This window comes from Dysidea avara, chromosome 8 (genome assembly GCF_963678975.1).
Source record: "Dysidea avara chromosome 8, odDysAvar1.4, whole genome shotgun sequence".
NCBI classification, from domain to species: domain Eukaryota; kingdom Metazoa; phylum Porifera; class Demospongiae; order Dictyoceratida; family Dysideidae; genus Dysidea; species Dysidea avara.
This window is the reverse complement of record NC_089279.1, coordinates 22,837,986-22,860,012: the sequence shown is the minus strand read 5'-3', so window position 1 is coordinate 22,860,012 and position 22,027 is coordinate 22,837,986. Positions and strand designations below refer to the sequence as shown.

Below are 22,027 nucleotides of genomic sequence, written 5' to 3'. Positions count from 1 at the left end.
CATAATGGCCATTCTGTGATTGCTAGTTGGGGTATGCATTCTGATGGAACAAAATAAGCTTGGCGCCATTCTTTCTTATAATGCGATATGCACAGGTTCACCAGTCACAACAATGTTACAAACAAGTACAAGAAAAAAAGTAGTTTGATTAGGGTTCAAAGATATAGTGAAACAGGGGAGTTCACCTACACCTGAAGATATACTAGTAGACATTTATTCAGTATAGACTGGTTTAGCAAGTAGGCGTGGTCACCTTACATAATGTGAAAAATCACATGAATAATTCGTCCGCCATTTTTGTAGGGCAAAAAATATTGAAGCTCGACATGAGCGAAAGAGTGTTCATACTGCCGTCCAGCAGTTGTGCTATTGGATTAAACGCTACGAGGAAGTAAGAAAGGTGGAATTGTTCCCTAGAGAATTTGAGACTCGCTGTCCAGTACTGGGAGAGCTGGTTTTTCATTGGGGTGAGTTATTAAACCGGCTCTGAGTACATGAGTGGAGCCAAATGAACAGTTTTAACAGTCACTAAACTCTGTTGTGAATCAGGTCAATGCTAGATCTTAGCACGCAGCAGTTAGTGCCAGATGTAGAGTAATCTGTTTATTGTGGAAATCTTTAATAAATTACACCACAGGAATGCCATTGAAGCGGAATGTGACCAGAACATCCAAGCTCTACATACTGTAGATGAGCTGATTTTAGCACAGATAGTGTTATTCTATGTAGAAATAATGCAGCATCATTATCTATTTTCATCCTAGGAATGCATCAGTCCATTTTGTTCTGGTTAAAAATCACATTCTACTGAGAGAAAAAACAACTACAGTTTAACTAGGTAATTAACACAGCAGTATAAGCATCCATTATCATATAAAATGCTGGAAGGATCAGTGGTGTTGCAGCTAAGCGAGAGGGAACATTTGTGTCCCACATCATTAGACTTTGGCAGTTTGGCTGACATTTTCTAATAAATTTTCCCTGGCACAAATCACAGCTTCCATGCAAAGTATTGGGCTAGCACCAAGGTAAAGGTACAGTAGATTCACCATCACCCTGGAATTTAAGGTTAATGAAAACTCCATAGCTATGCATGGTCATGATCAATCTTCCATTGTACTTGACTGATGTCTACCTTAGAGAGTAGCTGACTTTGCCTGTCCTACCTTTTACAAGAGTCTGATGCAGTTAACCTGGCTTTAATTGTTTCTGCTTTCAGAATTCTTGTGATAGTCTTAGAATAGAATTCTTCATGTGATAAGCTTCAACAACTGAATAGCTATTGTGATTCTCCATGATTGAAAGAGTAACCTGGACTATGGTGACTGGTCTACAGTAGATTATCCAAATCGCTATCCTCTACAGTATGTAGGAGCTTGGATGTTTAGTTTGACTGACATAATCTATACATTCTGCTTCGCTGGAATGATTCCTGTGGTTGAAGACTTCCTCAATAAGGTTTAAACAGATTGCTCTATTTCTGGGACTAACTGCTGCGTGCTGAGAATCTAGCATTACCTGATTCAATACAGATGTGGCTGTTCATTTGGCTTCACTCAGAGCCGGTTTAATAGCTCACCCCAATGAAAAACCAGCTCTCCCAGTGCTGGATAGCGAGTCTCAAATTCTCTAAGGAGCAATTCCACCTTCCTTATTTCCTCGTAGCGTTTAATCCAATAGCACAACTGCTGGATAGCAGTTTGAACACTCATTCACTCATGTCAAGCTTCACATTTTTTGCCCTACAAAAATGGCAAACGAATTATTCACGTGATTTTTCACATTACACATGGTGACCACGCCTACTTGCTAAACCTGTCTATAGACCTTGTTTCACTTCTTTTATTTCTTTGATCACCAATTTTTCCTCATATTTACTGTATATAGTCCTCAATGGACCTTAGGGATTCAGCTACATGTATAACAAGTTGAAAGTTCAGCTCTATACAAATAAGTCACACTGTAGAGAGTTCAGCTGATTAAAAAGTCACCCGTAGATTACAAATCACCCTGAAGAAAGTTCAGGTCACCCTGCTGAGTGTTCAGCTACAAACAGATCACCCTGTAGAGAGTTTACCTATACAGCAAGTCACCCTCTATAAGGTTCAAGTCACCCAGTCACCCTGTAGAGAGTTCAGCTACATTAAGTCATCTTGTGAAAAGTGCAACTGTGTTTTAAGTTACCATGTAGAGAGTTCAGCTACAATCAAGTCACCCTGTAGCAAGTTTACCTACATAATAAGTCACCCTGTAGAGAGTTAAGCTACATTCAAACAAATTACCCTGGAGAAAGTTCAGCTACAAGTCACCCTGCTGAGAGTTCAGCTACAAACAAGTCCCCCCCTCCCCTGTAGAGGATCTAGTTATACAATAACAAGTCACGCTGTATATAGATAGTTCAGCTACACAACAAGTCACTCTCTAGAGGGTTCAGCTGATAAGCAAGTCACCCTGTAAAGAGTTCAGCTACACAAGTCACTCAGTTCATCCACAATGTAGCAAGTCCAGGTACATAGCAAATCACCCTGTAGAGAGTTCAGCTACTTTATTAGTTGCTCTGTAGAGTGTTAAGTTATGTTAGAAGTCACCCAGTAGAGATTATTCAGCTACAAACAGATCAACCTGGATGTGGAGAGTTCATGTGATCAGTATAAAATTTAAATAATTCAAATAATTATGCATCACATTATGCACTTTTCTTCAATCTTGCAGTAAAGAAAAAAGACAAGTATGTAGGAAGTTTCAAAGCCATGCATGGTTAGCTTTGGGGTATTCAATTACAAAAAAAGAGGTGATATCTATACCAAAACAGTCACCAATGGATTATTTATGTTAGAATTTTTGCCATCACAGCCATTTCTTGGCCACCATCTTGTTTTGTTCACCTGGCCTTTTGGGGTCCACACCCTTTTTTCACAGCTTGGTTGTTTTAGTATAGATAATAAGTTACACCAGGAAAGTTTAATATCTACACAGCAGGACAAATCTGCCTGCTTATTTCAACATTATTGGACAAAATCTACGTATATACATCCAATGTAAAGAATATGCACGATACAGCGGCTTCCGGCCCATTACAGAAAATAAGCAGTGAGTCCAGTAGTTTAGTCCAATCAAGAGTAAATAATGGAAGAGAGAGTATCCAACTGCCATATACTGCATCAAAAATGAGCACGTCAAGTAGAGAAGCCATCCTGTAGTGCTTTCAAAGGCAGTGTTGAATGAAGTAAAACACCTGCTAGCTCAGACACTTCAAACAGTCTGAGCTAGCAGGTGTTTATTACTTCATTCAACACTGCCTTTGAAAGCACTACAGGATGGCTTCTCTACTTGACGTGCTCATTTTTGATGCAGTATATGGCAGTTGGATACTCTCTCTTCCATTATTTACTCTTGGTCCAATGAATAGCATCTCTGTATACTGTTGGTAGCATTATAATAACTATATGACTCGTAACAAAGGGACATTAATTCCTAGGCTACGTTTCTGTTTTACAGCTACAGTTATTGTTTTTCATTATAGATGGAACAAGCTGTGTTGAGGGTGATATCCGTCTTGTCAGTGGTACAGATCAGTCTATTGGTCGAGTAGAAATATGTCACCTCAATGTGTGGGGATCTATCTGTAGTGATTCTTGGAGTAGAAATGATGGAATAGTAGCTTGTCATCAACTGGGACTTCCATATTTAGGAATCAATACATATACTTTTCACCAGCAAGGATCAGGTAGGATCTGGCTGAGTAACGTGCAGTGTTCAGGATCAGAAACTGGACTGACCAACTGTACTCATAGTGGATTTGATATACATCATTGCGGTGAAGTAGCTGGTATACGTTGTGATGGTAAGTGGTTTAGAATATCCATAACATCTTTAAGTGTTATTGATTAAAATTTGTGGACGTACTGAATATTTAAACTACTGTATTAGAAGTTCTGTGCATTCACAAACTGTGTGATAATTTTTGTGTGCATTTTGAAGTTACTATAATTATCTACCTATCTTTACTAGCAATCACTTCGAATTTTAATTAAAAAAAAAAAAACAGCTTTCCTTATTTCGAACCATTTCCCTTTATAATTAAGCTCTACTGCTAGTCTATTTCTTTGAATGTATTACCAGTCAACTGTAGTTTTTTTGTCACAACAGTTCAGTTAGTCAGTGATTTTAGAATCAGATGTACAGTTAACCCTCTGTTATCCAACCATTTATTCATAATTTTAAATGACTCTTCTATTAGAGTATTTTGAGTACAGGTTGATGTTCTATGTGTTACAGTACAGCTCAAAGGTAACGTCGCGAGTATACACATGCGAGTAATGCTCGCATCTTCTCGCGAGATCATTGTTTTGCAATGTACTGTACAGTACATGTGGAATATCGCGTGGATATGCACTAGCCGTGCGAGAAGCTCGCCACACATGAGAACACTCGCTACTGGGTTTAGTAAATTCATACAACACTTAAATCACATAAATATTTGTGATCGGTCCCATAATTATGTTCGTGCAAGCCTAACTAGCTAATTATACAGTAGAATGCAATAAATGCACGCTGGGCCTGCAGAACGCAATGGGTGGAATATTAACGAAAACGAAAAAAAATCCGTAAATTCTAAAGTGCTTGTTTCACAGTGAAGGAAAGCGATAACACTAAAAACCTTGGTAGCATCGAGAGCAAGAGGAGTTCCAAAATCTTTGTTTCGTGTTAGTACTCTCAAGGAGACAGAAGATATAAGTGTTAGTCTTCCTTGCGTTGGACGAGCGGTTCACTGTCGCTTTTTCTCACATTCGTTCGCCTTCGCCGGTCCCCCGTGGACGTAGGAAAGGCCTGGAAGACAAAACTTACCCAGCAATGGATTTGCTTGTTCATGGAGAATTCGATGGTGCAAGTTTCATCTTGGTAGAGGACTGCATCCGTATGTTATGATCGTTTAATTAAACGCCTGTAGTTTATTGTCACTGTACAAATCGATTTTTTGCTGTTAGCATTTCGTAGCGCTGTAACTTCGAAATTTCTTGGCTTGAAATTTCGGTTGACCATTCCTTTAACTATCTAGATAAAGAAAATACGAATTAGAAAAATGCACTAACTGGGGTTCTGTGGCATTACTTGGCGACCAATCCATCTAGGTTTATGGTAGCTACTGCTAGCTACAGTACTGACTGTAGTCCGTGACAGAGTCGAGTAGGTTACCAAGTATTCGATAGCTACAACACAGGCATTGCAATAGGAGACTTCACAGCTGGCGGAACTGAGCCAGTTCCGCCTCCCAAGACCATATATAGGTGAGACCTGTTATCTGGTCTTGCGTGACGCTCTCGAGTAAAGTTAGCCATCATGGAGCATTACTGTAGCCTTGCTGCATCCACACGGGTCACTCGAGCACACATCATGCATGTACATGCGACGTTACCCGTGAGCTGTACTGTATATAGAATATTTCAACAGCTCTCTGTATATAAATATATAAATGTGGTTATATCTGAATAATTCACTTATCTGAATACTTATACCATTGCCTGCGACATTGAGGTTCAGATAACCGGGGGTCCAAATACACTGTTTAAGTGCCACAAAGATTTGCAACCTTTTTGCATATGAATATCCTATCAGAGTTTTAGCAGATTTCTGACCCATAATAGTGGTAAATGGTAAAATTCATATGTTTTTATATTCATACAGTAGACACCAGCACTTCTCATGTTGTACATGCATCACTCCGTCTCACAAGTGGTTTTAGTCAGTTTGAAGGTCGTGTGGAAGTGTACTATGATGGACAATGGGGAACAGTTTGTGATGATAACTGGGATATAGTGGATGCCAAGTAGAGTTCACATTTTTATGGTGTCTGTTATTTTTTCGTGCTGTACTTGTTCACAGTGTTGTATGCCACCAACTTGGATTTGGCAGTGCTCTGAGAGCTTACACACATGGTGGAAGTTCATCAATGCCCATCTGGTTGGATAATGTACAGTGTACTACTGGAGACCATTACTTATCTGAGTGTAGTCATGATGGCTGGGGAAACAACAACTGTGGACATTATAAAGATGCCGGTGTATCCTGCAATAGATCATGTCTGTTTTCAAATTTAGTTTTACCTCAAGTGTAACAAATATTTTGTTTTTGTAGATGAAACTTGCACTGAAGGTGATATTCGTCTTGTGGATGGTACCAATAGTTATGAAGGTCGTGTGGAAGTGTGTCACAATAATGTATGGGGAACTGTGTGTGATGATTACTGGAGTAGAAATGATGGTATAGTTGCTTGTCGTCAACTGGGACATCAATACATTGCAACCACTACTCATTCGTCGTATGGGAGAGGAACAGGACAAATCTGGTTGGATGATTTACGTTGCAGAGGATCAGAGTCTCAACTAGTTGATTGCCATCACAGTGGTTTTGGCTTACATAATTGCAACCATGCTGAAGATGCAGGCCTGGTTTGTGGCAGTAAGTGAAACTAAATATTTTGTGGTGGAAATGTGTCTGTCTACTCTGACTGCTATTAACAACTCTTACTAATAACTCAAAAATTATTTCAAAGTGGAGTATAATAACTTTGATTAGCTGACCATCAAAGTTCACAGTTGTGTTCGAATGGAATTTTAGTGTTGTTCTAGTACTGCAAATTCATTTTATTGGTTGTAGTACCCACAGTCAACGTTAGTTAGTATCAAGTCCAATATTTAGTTCTAGTGCCTGCATGAATTTTTTTGTAGTTGGTAGTTATTGGTACATTAGTTCCAGTGCCTCAGTTTTAGTTATAATTGTAGTATGTCCAGTTTACTTTAGACTCTATTTAGGCTGTTTTGGGTGGGTAATAAATCTCATATACTCCACCTTGTTTTCTAATATACTCCACGCCTTCAGGCACAATATAGCATATGCTCAAAATCTAGGTTTATCCAATCGCTATGCATTGTTCACGTGCAGTGATTTAACGAGCGCTATTATTTTGTCACGTGAGGATGCATAGTTGCCATGGCGCTAGTATTATCTCAAGAAAACCAGCCGCTTTCGCCAAGCCTACAGCAGAAACAGCCATAGATGAGGTAAGTAATCTGAGTATAATGTGAAATAGAGTCTAAAGCAGTTATACGGACACAATGTGGAGTCTATGAAATTTATAAACCCTCAGGCCCTTAGTAGCGCCCTCGCTTTGCTCATGCGCTACAGCCCGGGCCTTCAGGTTTATAAATTTCTTAGACTCCACATTGTATCCGTATAACTATTATGTATATAGCTATAGTGAACCTGTGTATGTTAGCTATAGTGAACCTGTGTCATTCAGAGTTATATTTTGAATATTTGACCATTTTCTCAATGTCAGCCATTAACTTCAAGAATGCAATACAAATAGCAACACATGAACACCAGTAAATTAAATAATACATTTGGATGTTACTTATTTTTGCATGTGCAAGAATACCTCCTGTTCAAGGTTATTGTCTGTCAAATGGTTTCTTTTGCTCTTGTAACCTCTCCCTCTTGTACATTAAAAATAAACAAAATTAACAGAGAGAAGAATACATAACAGCAGAATTGATATTAACTCTGTTGCAGTTAAAAAGAACAACTGAAAATGTTTGGCCAGCTGTATGAATGAATCCATCATCCACCCATGCATGAACTACTATTTCTAATCTAGCCTGGTCCTTGGCATGCATGGCCTGTAGTCACCATACAAGCTTGTTGCATAACTCAGTAAATGCATTACTCAAAACTAGCTACTGCATGCAGTTTGAAGAATGCTGAAGCTAAAAGTCAATAAGTCTATATAGCAGTGTAGGCACCTAATGCATGGTGGTGTTTGTTGGTATTTGTGTGGTGTGCAAAGTGGATCGGTTTTGTGACATCTATATAGTCTGATAATACATACGTACATATACAGTTATGCTGCATACTATACAGTATATAGGCCCTGGAAGTGTGTTGAGTGCTTGTTTCCTGTTTGTGTTATTGAGTTAGGTATTGGTGGCAATATACACATACTGTATCTATCTGGCACTTGTTTTTGATAATGATTGTTTAGTTTATGTACAGTGAAACCTGTTTAATCAGGCCACTGTAAATAAAAGGTCACCTGTCAGAGCTAGCTATATAGTGCAGTAATAAACAAAAATGTGTAATTTGCACATAACGTGACCTGCCTAATAAAGCTAACTACCCAAAGGTCAAGAAATTTATCCAAAAAGACGATCATTTTACAGTATAGTGGCATAGCCCCAAAATTAACTAAATTGTGTACTCTTTTCATACCATCATGAACTTCACACAAATAGTAAGTACCCTCATGATATGTATTTTGCATACATTATATAGAGTCATCACAGATTTGACCTTTGGTGATCATTATGCACAGAAAATTGTAATTTCTGTCTTTGACACCCTGTGACATTAATTTACTGAACTTGATAGCTAAGGTCTTGTTGATATAAACATCAGTATAGGTGATTTCATTCCAAAGTTCTGATCACTTGTATTAGCTGCAAATTCTTGTTCAGAATTTGGGGCTCAGGGGTTAGCACATGTAAGTTTTATCTCCCTGGCTGCTGTAACCCCTATAATAGCCCTCTACCTCAATGAAAGCACTGCCAAAACTTCAAATTTTTAATATAAAATGGCAGGAAGCTTATCATCTAAGCATATTATACTAGTGTAGGAAATGCATCTTTGGTGAAAATTTATATGTCACTACCCTTGCTAAGCTATACTGGCTGGCTACACACTGTCTCTAACTACTGATGTGTGCTTTAGATTAGCTTTCATATATTATGTATATATGGTAGTACTACATATTTTATATGTTCTGTACTCTGTTTTTAACAGCTTATGGTGGACTACGACTTGACAATGGTACTAGTTCAAGTGGTACAATAAAGTTTCAACTTGGTAATGGCACATGGGGCACTGTATGTGCTCATGGATTTGACTGGAGAGCTGCTGTTGTGGCTTGTAGACAGTTAGGGTATGGTTATGGTGATTTTTCCACATGGTAAGCAAACTACTGACATACTGTGTAAAACATCACAAAAGATACTTTCTAAAAGTCCTCTAGCACTTATGTAGTCATTACCATTAATAAAATTGAAACAAGAGAATTTTATTTGAAATGTGCATAAATGCACAATCAATGAAGAAGGTTGATTATCAACTGACATGTAAAAAGAGTTAGACCATGTGTTTTATTTTATTTTTATTTTATTATCTAATTCATCCAAATAGGAAGGGGTGGCACCAAAAGGCTAGGCCTGCATGAGGGTGCTTCCTTGTATATGTTGAAACCCTTCAAGTTTGTTTGAAGCTTTAGTTTGAAGCGCACAAATAATTGCATTATGCATGCATCAGTTGTGTTAGCATTAGACTGTACAGTAAGTTCAAGCTTGACAGCCCTCATGCAGGAGTATTCATTATTGAGTGTCATGAGGTTTTTGTTTGGCTGAGTATCACAATACCAGGGAATAGGCCTGAGTCAATGTGCTCTAAAAATGCTTTCAGGAATTTCCCAGTTTTCACTGATTAAGCTCTTCAGTGTTCCTGTTATGCTTGCATTATGCTCCTAGATTAACAACATTAATATTGGGAAGCTCTCTAGCAGCTTGCATTTTCCACTGACTGCTCTATTAGGGAGTGTCGATGTATTTTAAGGAATTAAGCCCCACAGTTTGAAATATCTCTGTAGTACGTTAACATTATACTGGAATAGCACTGAGTCTATCCAGCCTATTATGCTTTTTATTACGTTATCGTATTTACGCAGGTCTAGTATAGTATTAATGCAACACCAGGGTTGTAATAAGTATTTGCACAATACCCAGCCTAATGATGACAACAAATGCAACACTTATAATTATAATGTATGCTATGTAGCATGATATCCCTATAGGGTATATATCCTGGACAATTAATAAACATATATATATACTTATTCTGTTTTCTTTTCCAGCGAAGAAGAAAATGATTTCTGTCGTTATTCAGATGTATCAATTGCTGTTTGTTATACCAGTTGTTATGGATATGAAACACATTTGAGCTCCTGTTATATACAGCATGATTGCTTGAATAATTGTTCTCAGTTTAACTATATTAGGCTCAACTGCTGTAAGTTGCTTCACAAGTGTTATTTAAGTTAGAAATCTACTGCCATATGTAAAATTTACAATAAAGAGACAGACATACATATTTGCAATACTGATCTATCACTATCAGTATTGTTATAGCTATTATCACACAATGATATTTCATAATTTTCACACAGTAAATGAAAATATTTTTCATAGGTTTTTTAGTGATATATTCCTCTGATGATAATAATTATATATGAATTATAATTACATGTAACAATTTAGACATAGGCTTTGTACATAGGAAATATTTACTGTCAGAACATAGTAGCTAGTATATATATACGTATACAATAAACAATACATTTATACTGTAAGTATATGTATGAATGCATGGATGTATGTATGTATGTATGCATGTATGTATGTATGTATGTATGTATGTATGTATGTATGTATGTATGTATGTATGTATGTATGTATGTATGTATGTATGTATGCATGTATGTATGCAATAATGTGTTAAAAACAATTTTGTACTGATTGCTATTAAGACTGCAGTTTTTTTTGTATATACCATATGCATGTACAACTATTTGTTGTGCCATCATCTAGCTTTATGTGATGTTTTGCATAATGATTTAGACTTATGGATATAAGTTAAGTAATTTCATTGGTGCCAATGTTTTGTATAATATTATAGCAGCATAGTCAAATTGCAGGAATGTTTATGATTGATATGCATAGTTACTACATCATGCAACTATCAATTTATGGCTAATACATTTGCTTCATGATCAGATATATATACCCATGCTATATAACACACACAAAGTGTTGTTCTAACATTGAAATCTGTACTCATGGTACCATCAACTTCCTCTTACAATGATAAGGTTTTAGTGTACTTTTAATCTCACGTGTGATGTTTTTCTTTAGATTACTTTAATTTCTATCATTTATATGATGATGATGGTGATGGATTGTCTGCTAGAGCTATTGCTGGTTTTTCTGTTGGCAGTGCAATATCATTTATAACAATCAGCATTTTACTGACTGCTGCTTTAGTCTGTGTGAGACATTACTACATGAAACGACGATATCGAATAGGTGTTGTTACAAATCCAAGACTACTAGTCAATGAGTCTAGTGATATAATACCACCAGACTTCTCACAACCTCCTGTTTACACTTCAACTCAGCCCATGGACATATCTGTTAATTACAACCAACTTGTAAATGAATGCGATAATGCGAACATACCTCCTCATCCTTGTGATGCTACATCAAGGTCTCTACCTGAATATACTCCAACAAAGCCACCACCTGGCCACACTTCTAATGATGTGTTACCAGATACACCTGCTACTGAAGATGTTGTGCAGTGACTGTACTACTACAGTAACCGTGATTTATTGGTTAACCTTTATCTCATTGTGTTTATTTGATTCATAGTCTTACAATTATCTATGTCTTATTGCTATATTATGATTGATTGAAGACTGCGCCTTTTGACAGCTTAGTTATATACACTCAGGCTGATGCATATATCTACTTCATCTGATTGTATCAAACAGTAGTACTGTTTAGTGGAGTTCCCATTAAAATGATAGATACCTCCCAAAAAGTTGCAGTTAAAAACCATCTTTATACGTACATGATACACAACGAAAATCACTTTTACGAAATAGTTTAGTAATCACTTTATGATGAAAATCACTTTGCCACAATAACAATCTCACTGGTACTTGGAATGTATCTTTTCTGGTTCCAATGATTATCTGCCCTCTGTACTTTTCCTTTTATCTTGCAGTGGCGTAGCCAAATAATTTTTTTTACCAAGGCAAAATTTATACATTGACGTAATTGAGAGGGTCTGCTTGTGACTCAACTGATTCACAAACACTTTCAAGCATGGGTGGTACAGCATTTGCAGGTTGATTCTCTGGTTGGATGGAAACTGTTTCAGAAGACTCTGAGCATTTTTCTACATGTCATGCTCCAGCTTAGTTAATGCAACAGTATACCATGCTTCAATTATTAGACTATAGTTTAATTGTACTCAACACAAAAAAAACTGACTTACTCTGGAGATATTTTGAGTGGTCAGGCCATCCATGGACTACAACAGAGGTCATAGTCATGCACACTATACTTTTTATTGATCTGATGTGATATTTAAGTCAGAGATATCTCTTTCATGAAATAGTCAACTGCATGCATTAAGTATGTCAAACTAGGGAGTCTGGGGGCATGCTTCCTCAAGGAAATTTTTGAAAATAAATTTATATGCTTTGAAATGGCACGTGGAGGCTATTTTCATGGTATACATGATCAATGGGCTCAATGCAATGGCATGCAGTTGATTCATTGGAACACTTTTGAAAAGTAATTTAAAGACAATTAACAATGTGAATGATTTAGACCAAGCAGTGTAAGAGCACTGGCTATAATTTATACTGAATGTTCTATTAGAGTATATTATGATGACTGCTCTATTAGAGTACCTCGATCTTTTTCCGCATACAAATTCAGCAGCTGAAAGTGGTCCAGTACTGTGTCACCAGGGCTCCGGCCTGCTTAGTACTACAGCCATAGATTCTATTATGTGTGCATGGTACAGTAATGCTGCATAGTAACGTTTGAGTGGAATACTCGGGGTGCCAAAACTCAGGTCTGTTCAGCCTGAATTGTTGAGCATTTTTTACCGAGGCAGCTCGGTTGCTTCAATGGTAGCTACGCCACTGTCTTGAATTATAACATGCATAGATGCAAGAAAACTATAATTTTCATCATCGCAACTTCCTTAGAGTAGTGCATTTTATAGCTTTGATAGTTATATGCAAATTATTTAGTCATTACAACTGAACATATTTTGTAATTCACCAATAATTTTGTAATTTATGAATTTACTGTGCATTGCTATGGAAGCATAACTCGAATAACCCACTTTACTGAGGGATACTAACACATTTTGAAGCCACACAAATGTTATTCTTTTCATTTTTAGTACAGAGAGAAGGGAAAGTGCAGGGAGTTTGGAAAGAGGGGGGCACCTTGCTGAAAAACAGTTGAAGACCAAAAAAAGGAGAAAAAAAACAAAGGTCACCACAATAATAGCTAGTTATCCTTTACCAAATATATCACGTCCGTTATGTAAAATAAAATCTAATCAAAAACAGCCAAGCTGTAAAAAAAGGTGCGGCCCCCAAAAAGGCCATGGTGAAAAAAGATGTGAAATCCAAGGTGGCGGCCAAGAAATGGCTGTGATGGTAGGTTAATGGTTACATTTTAATAACAACAATTCAGATGAATTTGGTGCCAAGACCAAGCGGCACAAAATTCACCTGAATTGTCGTTATTAAAATGTAACCATTAACCTACCATCACAGCCATTTCTTGGCTGCCACCTTGGATTTCACATCTTTTTTCACCATGGCCTTTTTGGGGGCCGCACCTTTTTTTACAGCTTGGCTGTTTTTGATTAGATATCACTTCTTTTTGTATTTGTATACTACAAAGCCAGCCTATGGCTGGCTTTGGGGCTTTTTTAACCCATGTGTTTTTTTCTTTACTACAGGAAGAAGAAAAGAACTTAAAGAATTTTAGTACTTCAATTATTTTTGATTTTATTAGTAATTATACAAATTATATACATATATTTATTACATGCTCATTATTCCCCACAGGATATTTTTTGCAGCTACTGGGTGACTTGAAATGTAGCTGAACTATATACAGGATGGTTTCTTTGTAGCTGAACTCTCTACAAGGTAACCTCTTCTAGCTGGTCTCTCTACAGGGTATTTTGTTTCTAGCTGAACTCTCTACAGGTGATTTGTTTGCAGCTAAACTCTCTACATGGTGGTGTCTTTGTAGCCGAACTCTCTACATGATGGTTTCTTTGTAGCTGAACTCTCTATAAGGTGACTTCGTCTAGCTGAACTCTCTACAGGGTGATTTTTTTGTAGCTGAACTCTCTGCAGGGTGATTTGTTTGCAGCTGAACTATCTACATGATGGTTTCTTTGTAGCTGAACTCTCTACAAGGTGACTTCGTCCAGCTGATCTCTCTACGGGGTGATTTGTTTGTAGCTGAACTCTCTACAGGTGATTTGTTTGCAGCTAAACTCTCTACATGGTGGTTTCTTTGTAGCTGAACTCCCTACATGATGGTTTCTTTGTAGCTGAACTCTCTACAAGGTAACTTCTTCTCTACAGGGTGATTTGTTGTAGTTGAATTCTCTACAAGGTGGTTTGTATGAGGCTGAACTCTCTACATGGCGGTTTCTTTGTAGCTGAACTCTCTACAGAGTGATTTGTTTGCAGCTGAACTCTCTACATGATGGTTTCTTTGTAACTGAACACTCTACAAGGTGACTTCTTCTAGCTGATCTTTCTACAGGGTGAATTGTTGTAGCTGAACTATCTACAAGGTAACTTCTTCTAGCTGATCTCTATACAGGGTAATTTGTTTGTAGTTGAATTCTGTGCAGGTGGTTTCTTTGTAGCTGAACTCTGTACATGATGGTTTCTTTGTAGCTGAACTCTTTACAAGGTGACTTCTTCTAGCTGAACTCTCTACGGGGTAATTTCTTTGTAGCTGAACTCTCTATATGATGGTTTCTTTGTAACTGAACTCTCTACAAGGTAACTTCTTCTAGCTGATCTTTCTACTGGGTGATTTGTTTGCAGCTGAACTCTCTACATGGTGGTTTCTTTGTTGCTGAACTCTCTACAAGGTGAATTTTTCTACCTGATCTCTCTACAGGGTGATTTGTTTGTAACTGAACTCTGTACAAGTGCGTTTTTGTGGATGATCTCACTGCAGGTTGATTTGTTTGTAGCTGAACTCACTAAAGGGTGATTTTGCTTGTAGCTGAACTCCTTGCGTTGTATCTAGTTTCTAGCTGATCTCTCTACAGGGTGATTTGTTTGTAGCTGATCTCTCTACAGGGTGATTTTTTGTAGCTGACCTCTCTTGAGGGTGATTTGTTTCTAGCTGATTGCTCTACAGGTTGATTTGTTTGTAGATGAACTCTCTACAGGGTAATTTACTTGTAGCTGAACTCCTTACTTTGTGTCTAGTTTGTAGCTGATCTCTCTACAGGGTGATTTGTTTGTAGCTGATCTCTCTACAAGTTGATTTGTGTGTAGCTGATCTCTCTGCAGGTTGATTTGTTTGTAGCTGATCTCTCTACAGGTAATCTGTTTGTAGCTGAACTCTCTATAAGGTGATTTGTTTGTAGCTGATCTCTCTGCAGGTTGATTTGTTTTAGCTGAACTCTCTACAGGGTGATTGCTTGTAGCTGAACTCCTTACATTGTGTCTAGTTTCTAGCTGATGTCTCTACAGGGTGATTTTTTGTAGCTGAACTCTCTTCAGGGTGATTTGTTTCTAGCTGATCTCTCTACAGGTAGATTTGTGTTGATTTGTTCATTGCTGATCGCTCTAAAGGTAATTGATTTGTTGCAGTTGAACACCCTGCAAAGTGTTTTGTTTGTAGCTGATCACTCTAAAGGGTAATTTGTTTGTAGCTGAACTCTCTCCACAGTGACTTGTGTGTAGCTGAATTCTGTGTAACTGAATTCTCTAGAGAGTGACTTAATTGTAGCTGAATTTTCTACACAGTGCATGACTTGTTTATAGCTGAACTTTCTTCAGTGTGACTTGTAATGTTCTGAATCTCTATAGTGATATATTTGCTTAACTCTCCTCATGGTGACTGTCTTCTTGCTGAACTGTCTATAAGATTAACTGTTTGCAGCTGAACTCCCTACAGAATAACTTGTGATGTAATAAAATTCTATAATGGAGTAAATAAATTAGCCGAATGCTCTATTAGGGTGACTGTTCTATTAGAGTATCTCGATCTCGCATTTGCTACACGGAGTTGGCTTTCGAATCATAACTCAGTGGTTTGTAATCCGATTCTTCTGTACTACTGCAAGGACCATCTATGAAGATTATTCCAGCTATACACCGATTTTCAGCTCATTGCTCTAAACGGTTTGCCTAGTAGACGTGAAAACTAATACTTTTTTTATTCATAAAAATCGATCGCGTAATTGTGACACAGGTTGGGGTTTGTGTCATATCTCCGTGGTGTTTATCTCGATTCCTTTCAAACCACCAAAAGGCACTCCTACGATGGTTACTCCATCTACATAGCAATTTTCAACTCATTCCATGAAGCGGTTTACCCTGTAGGCGTGACAACAAATCGATCTTGTTTTACGCGAATAATCGGTCATAACTCCTGAACCATTCATCGGATTTGTACCAAATTTGATGCTAGGATTTGTCTTTGGACTCCCTTTCTGTGTGCCAAATTTCAAGGCGATCGGAGTACGCGTTTGCTTGTTATAGCAATTTTTGCAAGTGTGCGAAAAGACGAAGAAGAAGAAAAAAACGAAGAAAAAAAACGAAACTTTGGCAGCTCGTATCTCGGAAATGGCTGGAGCGATTTCTTTCAAATTTGGAATGTAGACTCCCTTGGCTGGCGAACAACTGTGTAGCAAATTTGGTTCCAATCAGATACGTGATCACCGAGATACAAAGGTGTGAAAATGACGTTTTCGTTCTTCCTGTCAATATACTCACGGTGTGGCGCGCCGGCTTCTTGGGCCGCACGACACACTACCGTGTGTCTTGATTATGTGAATGTTATTCCACTAGGGACCTGTGAGAAGGCTTAAGCCTGGAATACAGGGAGTCAGAAACATGTAACCAAAACTTGAAGAATGCAAAAACATTCCAGGCCATTTGACCCCCAGCAACATGCGATCTAGTATATGATGCATACATATTATAGATTATACATATGCGTACTTTCTCCTATTTTAAGTGTGAAATTCACATGTGCCATTTTTTCAATATAGCATATAGTCTGCAAGAGTAAGTTTTAAAGTGCTGAAATATACAAAACATTGCATAGGATTAATTTCAAGTGTAGTACACCTACCTACAACACTGATCACTGTTTCACATAATTTTCAACATCGTGTGTTCTAACAGCAATTAAGTAATGCTTTCCTCACATTTGGTAAAGAAATAAATATTCAGGCTCACCAAATGATGAAGACTATACTAAGAAAGCCACAAGTAATCAGAAGTAGCTATATGTATTAGTTGCACAAATATATGTATTATGTATGTTTGGTCAGACACCATAATAGATTTATTAGCTAGTACGCCCATTTGCATGTGAGTAGCTAGAAGTACATTAGGGAAAATTTGTAGTAAATAAGTATTTTGTCTACCAGAAAATTAAAAATGTAATTATGTGGCTGTCAGTTACAAAGTATTTAAGTTATTAGCTACTGTACTTTATCATGCAAAAAACACTATAGCATGCCACTGTAAATCTGAATGTACGAATTCCATACCAAAGGGATGACTCCTATAGCAATTGAGTAGCTATGATCTTCATACTAAAGCTGCCACAGGAGTCATCCAGCCCTTTGGTATGAATTTCATACTCCTGAATTTACAGTGTAGGAGAGGGGGGTTTGAGGAGATTCTCCCATAAGAAAATTCTGAAATTTGAATGCATGCCAGCTTTAGTAGTGCATGTGTACTTGAATAGGATACTCCTATAGTATTATGGAATACTAGCTGTACAAGTAGACATCACCAAATGAAGGCACTTCAGATCATAGTAGACTCATGCACTTCATTATGTTACTATAATTTATTCAATCTGTCTCCATTTACAGATGTATGCAGACATCTGTTAATAGAGACAGATTGAATAAATTGCATAGCAGAATTACAATAATGCTTAATTTCGCTGGATGTTCTATTAGAGTAGATAGGTGACTGCTCTATTAGAGTTTCTTCATCTCATGCGCTCCCAGCATTGCATTATATAACATTCCAATTTTACTTTAGCACAAATTCAAGGCTAAGTAAAGTTGACTAATGGCTAAAAGACATACAATAGTTGCATATAAGCATAGCTAGCACCTCGTGGTTGGGGCGATGGTAAAGATAAATATTTTAATGATGGTTGAATATACAAAGAATGTGAGAAAGCAAGAGTTCATAATATACATATTGTGAACTCTTGGAGAAAGCCAGCTAAACTAGGGATCTGGGGCATGCACAGTAAAAACAAACTAGTGAAGGTCACTACTAAATGTAGTGAACGTCACTACTAAATGTCTGCCACAATACTCACTACTTTTGTGTAGTGACGTTTGTGAGGGTCACTACAAAAGAGTAGTGAAGGTCACTACGAAAGTAGTGAATGTCACTACACAAAAATATGCATATAATATTATATATATATATTTATAATTGTAAAACTCACAAATTTGAGTATAAAACAATGTCTTTAGATTATTAATTACTATTTTTCATTGAATGTGTCAGTGTTGATTGAAGAATACTATCAAAATCATTTAGGGAAAAATGTTATTGATTGGTAGTTGACTCCATAGGGTAATTGATCTTGGATAAAAACTAAATTTGTATGCATCAACAGTAGCAGATGGTTTGATGAAATTACTGGTTTTCTCGTAAACAACTTGTAGAATGTACAATATAACTGGGGATAGGAAGCTCTACTAGGTGATTGACAATCTTGTAGAACATCAAGAGATGAAGCCTTGTATGGTGGTACACTAAGGATTTTAACTTTAATGAATTTAGGATATGTGATATACTACTTAATCTATGACTGTGGTAATCTGACACAATAAAACGAGCGGCGTGTTTCTGAACAGCTTCTAGTTTATTGATGTAGTATTGTGTGTGTGGGGACCAAACCGTCGCAGCATAGTTTAAAATTGGTAGAACAAATATCTTGTAGGCATCTAGCTTAACTCTTTGGTGACAGTGTTTCAGATTTCTTCGTAAGAATGCTAAAGTGTTATTAGCTTTTTGGCAAACAGTGTCCACATGATGGTTGAATGTAAGCTTGCTGTCAAAATTGATACTAGCATTTGCAACAGGATTCGATTTTTTGCCATGGAGGGTGTATTCCGCAAGGAAAGGATTATGTTTTAATCATACATTTCTCTATATTGAATTTCATCCCCCAGGTCTCTTCCCATATTTCCAGTTTTCTCAATTCTTCTTGAAGTATTTTAGCATCGTCTGGTGTATCAATCTTTCTGTACAAAATGCAGTCATTGGCAAATAAACAACAGGACGATGATAAATCGGTAGTGATGTCATTGATATATGCTAAAAATAATAGTGGTCCCAACACACTTCCCTGAGGTACGCCACTAGTTACATTTATAGGTTTAGAGGTGGCACCACCACATACCACATGCTGAGTACGGTTGTCCAGAAAGTCAGTAATCCAGTTCAAGATGTTACCCCTTACACCTTGATTTTGAAGTTTTGTGAGCAGTAAGTGATGCAGAACTTGGTCAAAAGCCTTGCTAAAATCTAGTAACACGGCATCAGTTTGGCCTTTGTTGTTTAAGCTAGAAGCAAAATCATGAGATGTTTTTGTGAATTGCAGTTCAGCTGAATAATTCTTACAACATCCAAATTGGGATTCAGAGAGTACACTGTGTTCAGAGAAGTGAGACATGATGTTTGTATGTACAATATGTTCCAGAATTTTACAGTATAGTGGCAGAAATTAGTAGTGACCTTCACTAGTTTGTTTTTACTGTGTGCCCCCAGAAAAAATTAAAAACTAATGCTCTGAAATTGAATTTCAGTGTATTTTTAGCAGTAAAAATCATGCCAATAGTGTATACTTACTTGTGTAGATTACCTTTATGTCCAGTACAAACAACACTGCTGAACACGAAAATTAATTTTAGAGGCACCTATCACGATTGTCACTCTAAAGTGTAGCTGAGGAGTTGGGTCTGCACTCTGCAGGTAGATAGTTTTATAACTAATTTATGGATTGCTGATTGGTTAGAAAGGTGATTATATAGTAATCTGAATTGTTGGTGGTAGGTAGATTGTTGAGTACTTAAGAGATAACTGATGGCTAACCAAATTTGGGGGGTAGTGGGGCTATAGCCCCACCCCCCGATTTTTACGGCTATGAGTTGCACGCTGTATACTTTAACAACTTAGCATTGAGGGGCATTATCCCTCAAGTGAGTGTATGTGGGTGGTGGTGGGGTGTGGGTGGGAAGTTGCCCCATTTCTCCGTCCCTGTCGTAGTTAACAACAATCAGCATCAGTTTGAAACAACTGGTAGGGTCCGCAATCCGAAAAATCAACTTCTACAAATCAATCCCCCTACCATTGTGGGATGTTCATTGTAGTATCTCATTGCTTGATCCCAGGGCCGCCCAGAGAAATTAAGGGGCCCAGGGCAAAGAGTTAAAGTGGAGCCCTTCACCCAAGTTGTAAGGTGAAGACCAAAAGAAAAAAAAAAGAAAAAAAAAAAAAAAGGTCACAACCTGCTGGCAATGACAATAACTACCCAGCACCAACCATATCTCCTTATCTATAAGCTTGCTACACTGCTCCTCTGCAGAATACTGTGACTGCTCTATTAGAGTATTTAGATTTGATTGCTCTATTAGAGTATATCGATCTTTTAAACAGGTATTCAGGGAGCCCTTCATGGGGCCTCCTGGGGCCCCTTTCAGGCTGGGGCCCGGGGCAAAATGCCCCAGTTGCTCCCCCCTGTGGGCGGCCCTGCTTGATCCACCATGAAACCGGAGGCACGATTGTTGTCTTCACAGCAAAATCATTTTCAGTATCTCACAAGATGCAAGATTTATTTTTAAAATTTCGTGTTCCACACAAAGGACCGGATGAAACTTTCTACTTAGCCAAATCGTATCCAGAGTTCATGTAGTTGAAAACTGTGCACAGAAATAAGTAAATAATTTGCTGGGTGCTCGGCACAGGGTTGCTTTCTTTGAAAAAAACAGACAAAGAAATACGAAGTTTCGAATTCAAACTGCCCTACCACCCAGGGCAAGAGAAGCCAATTATTCCTCATAGTATTTCGATACGATTGGGTGCATAGTCTGTCTATGCTGTTAGTTTGGAAAAGATCTGAGACTTCTCACCATCTGGATGACGAGCGTCAAAATTTTCTACAGCATCAAAGAATTGTGTCGTGCTTTCTAGCCATTTCCAGCGCTTCTGCAGCCACAACAATCATCAATTATAGACTAAAACTATGGCAAAAGATGTCCCTGTAACAGCGGTTGTCAACTATTATTTCATCCACAGCTTCCACGCCTGGCTATAAGCTATGCATCAAGGGAGGCAGCAAAATCGTCCAAATTTGACTTCACCTCTCACGCTCCACAGCAGCTTCAAATCTTCACTAGATCACCCTACATCACCATTATGCTTCAAAACATCCCAAAACAAACCGAAAAAAGCACAAAATCTTTCATTTTTGATTCGAGCTGGGTGGAGCTCCTGGTGAGCTGCTGGTATACTACTCATATGAAATCACAGAAATACCAACTACTACTACTACTACCAACCGTTTTGAACCATCTTTCATCATCATTCTAAACAAAATTAAGTGACCAGTGTGGCATCAGAAGTACTGGAAAGCACTTTGGTACCATTGAGAGAATCCCTTGAAATAACGCACGAAAATTTTGACGTTCTTCACCCAGATGGTGAGAACTCTCAGATCCTTTCCAGACTAACAACATAGACAGACTATGCATCCAACCTTATCACATCACTATGAGGAAGAGTTGGCTTTTCTAATCTTGGCTGGTAGGGCAGTTTGAATTTGAAAATTCGTGTTTTGTTTTCTGCTTTTTGAGAGAAAGCAACCCTGTGCCGGTAACCCAGTGAATCATTTGCTTATTGCTGTGCGTACTTTTTAACTACATTAACTCTAGATAATACCTAGCTAAGCAGCAAGTTCTATCCTGTTCTTTGTGTGGAGCACGAAATTTAAAAAATAATTTTTGCATCTCATGAAATACTAAAATCGATAGTTCTGTGAAGACAACAATCGTGCCTCCGGTTTCATGGTGGATCTAGCAA

General features: G+C 37.7%; 1 protein-coding gene across 1 annotated transcript in view; it reads left to right on the top strand.

Moving 5' to 3' along the window:
* LOC136263148 (scavenger receptor cysteine-rich domain-containing group B protein-like) overlaps positions 1-11,573 on the top strand; it is a 33,377-nt gene extending 21,804 nt beyond the window's left edge. The window contains exons 4-10 of the mRNA XM_066057648.1: positions 3,524-3,844; positions 5,686-5,827; positions 5,884-6,080; positions 6,136-6,459; positions 8,839-9,004; positions 9,956-10,110; positions 11,013-11,573. Of these exons, the coding sequence (XP_065913720.1) occupies positions 3,524-3,844; positions 5,686-5,827; positions 5,884-6,080; positions 6,136-6,459; positions 8,839-9,004; positions 9,956-10,110; positions 11,013-11,461 (1,754 nt within the window). The 3' untranslated portion in view covers positions 11,462-11,573. The remainder of the gene's footprint in view (positions 1-3,523; positions 3,845-5,685; positions 5,828-5,883; positions 6,081-6,135; positions 6,460-8,838; positions 9,005-9,955; positions 10,111-11,012) is intronic.
* Positions 11,574-22,027: the final 10,454 nt, after the last annotated feature.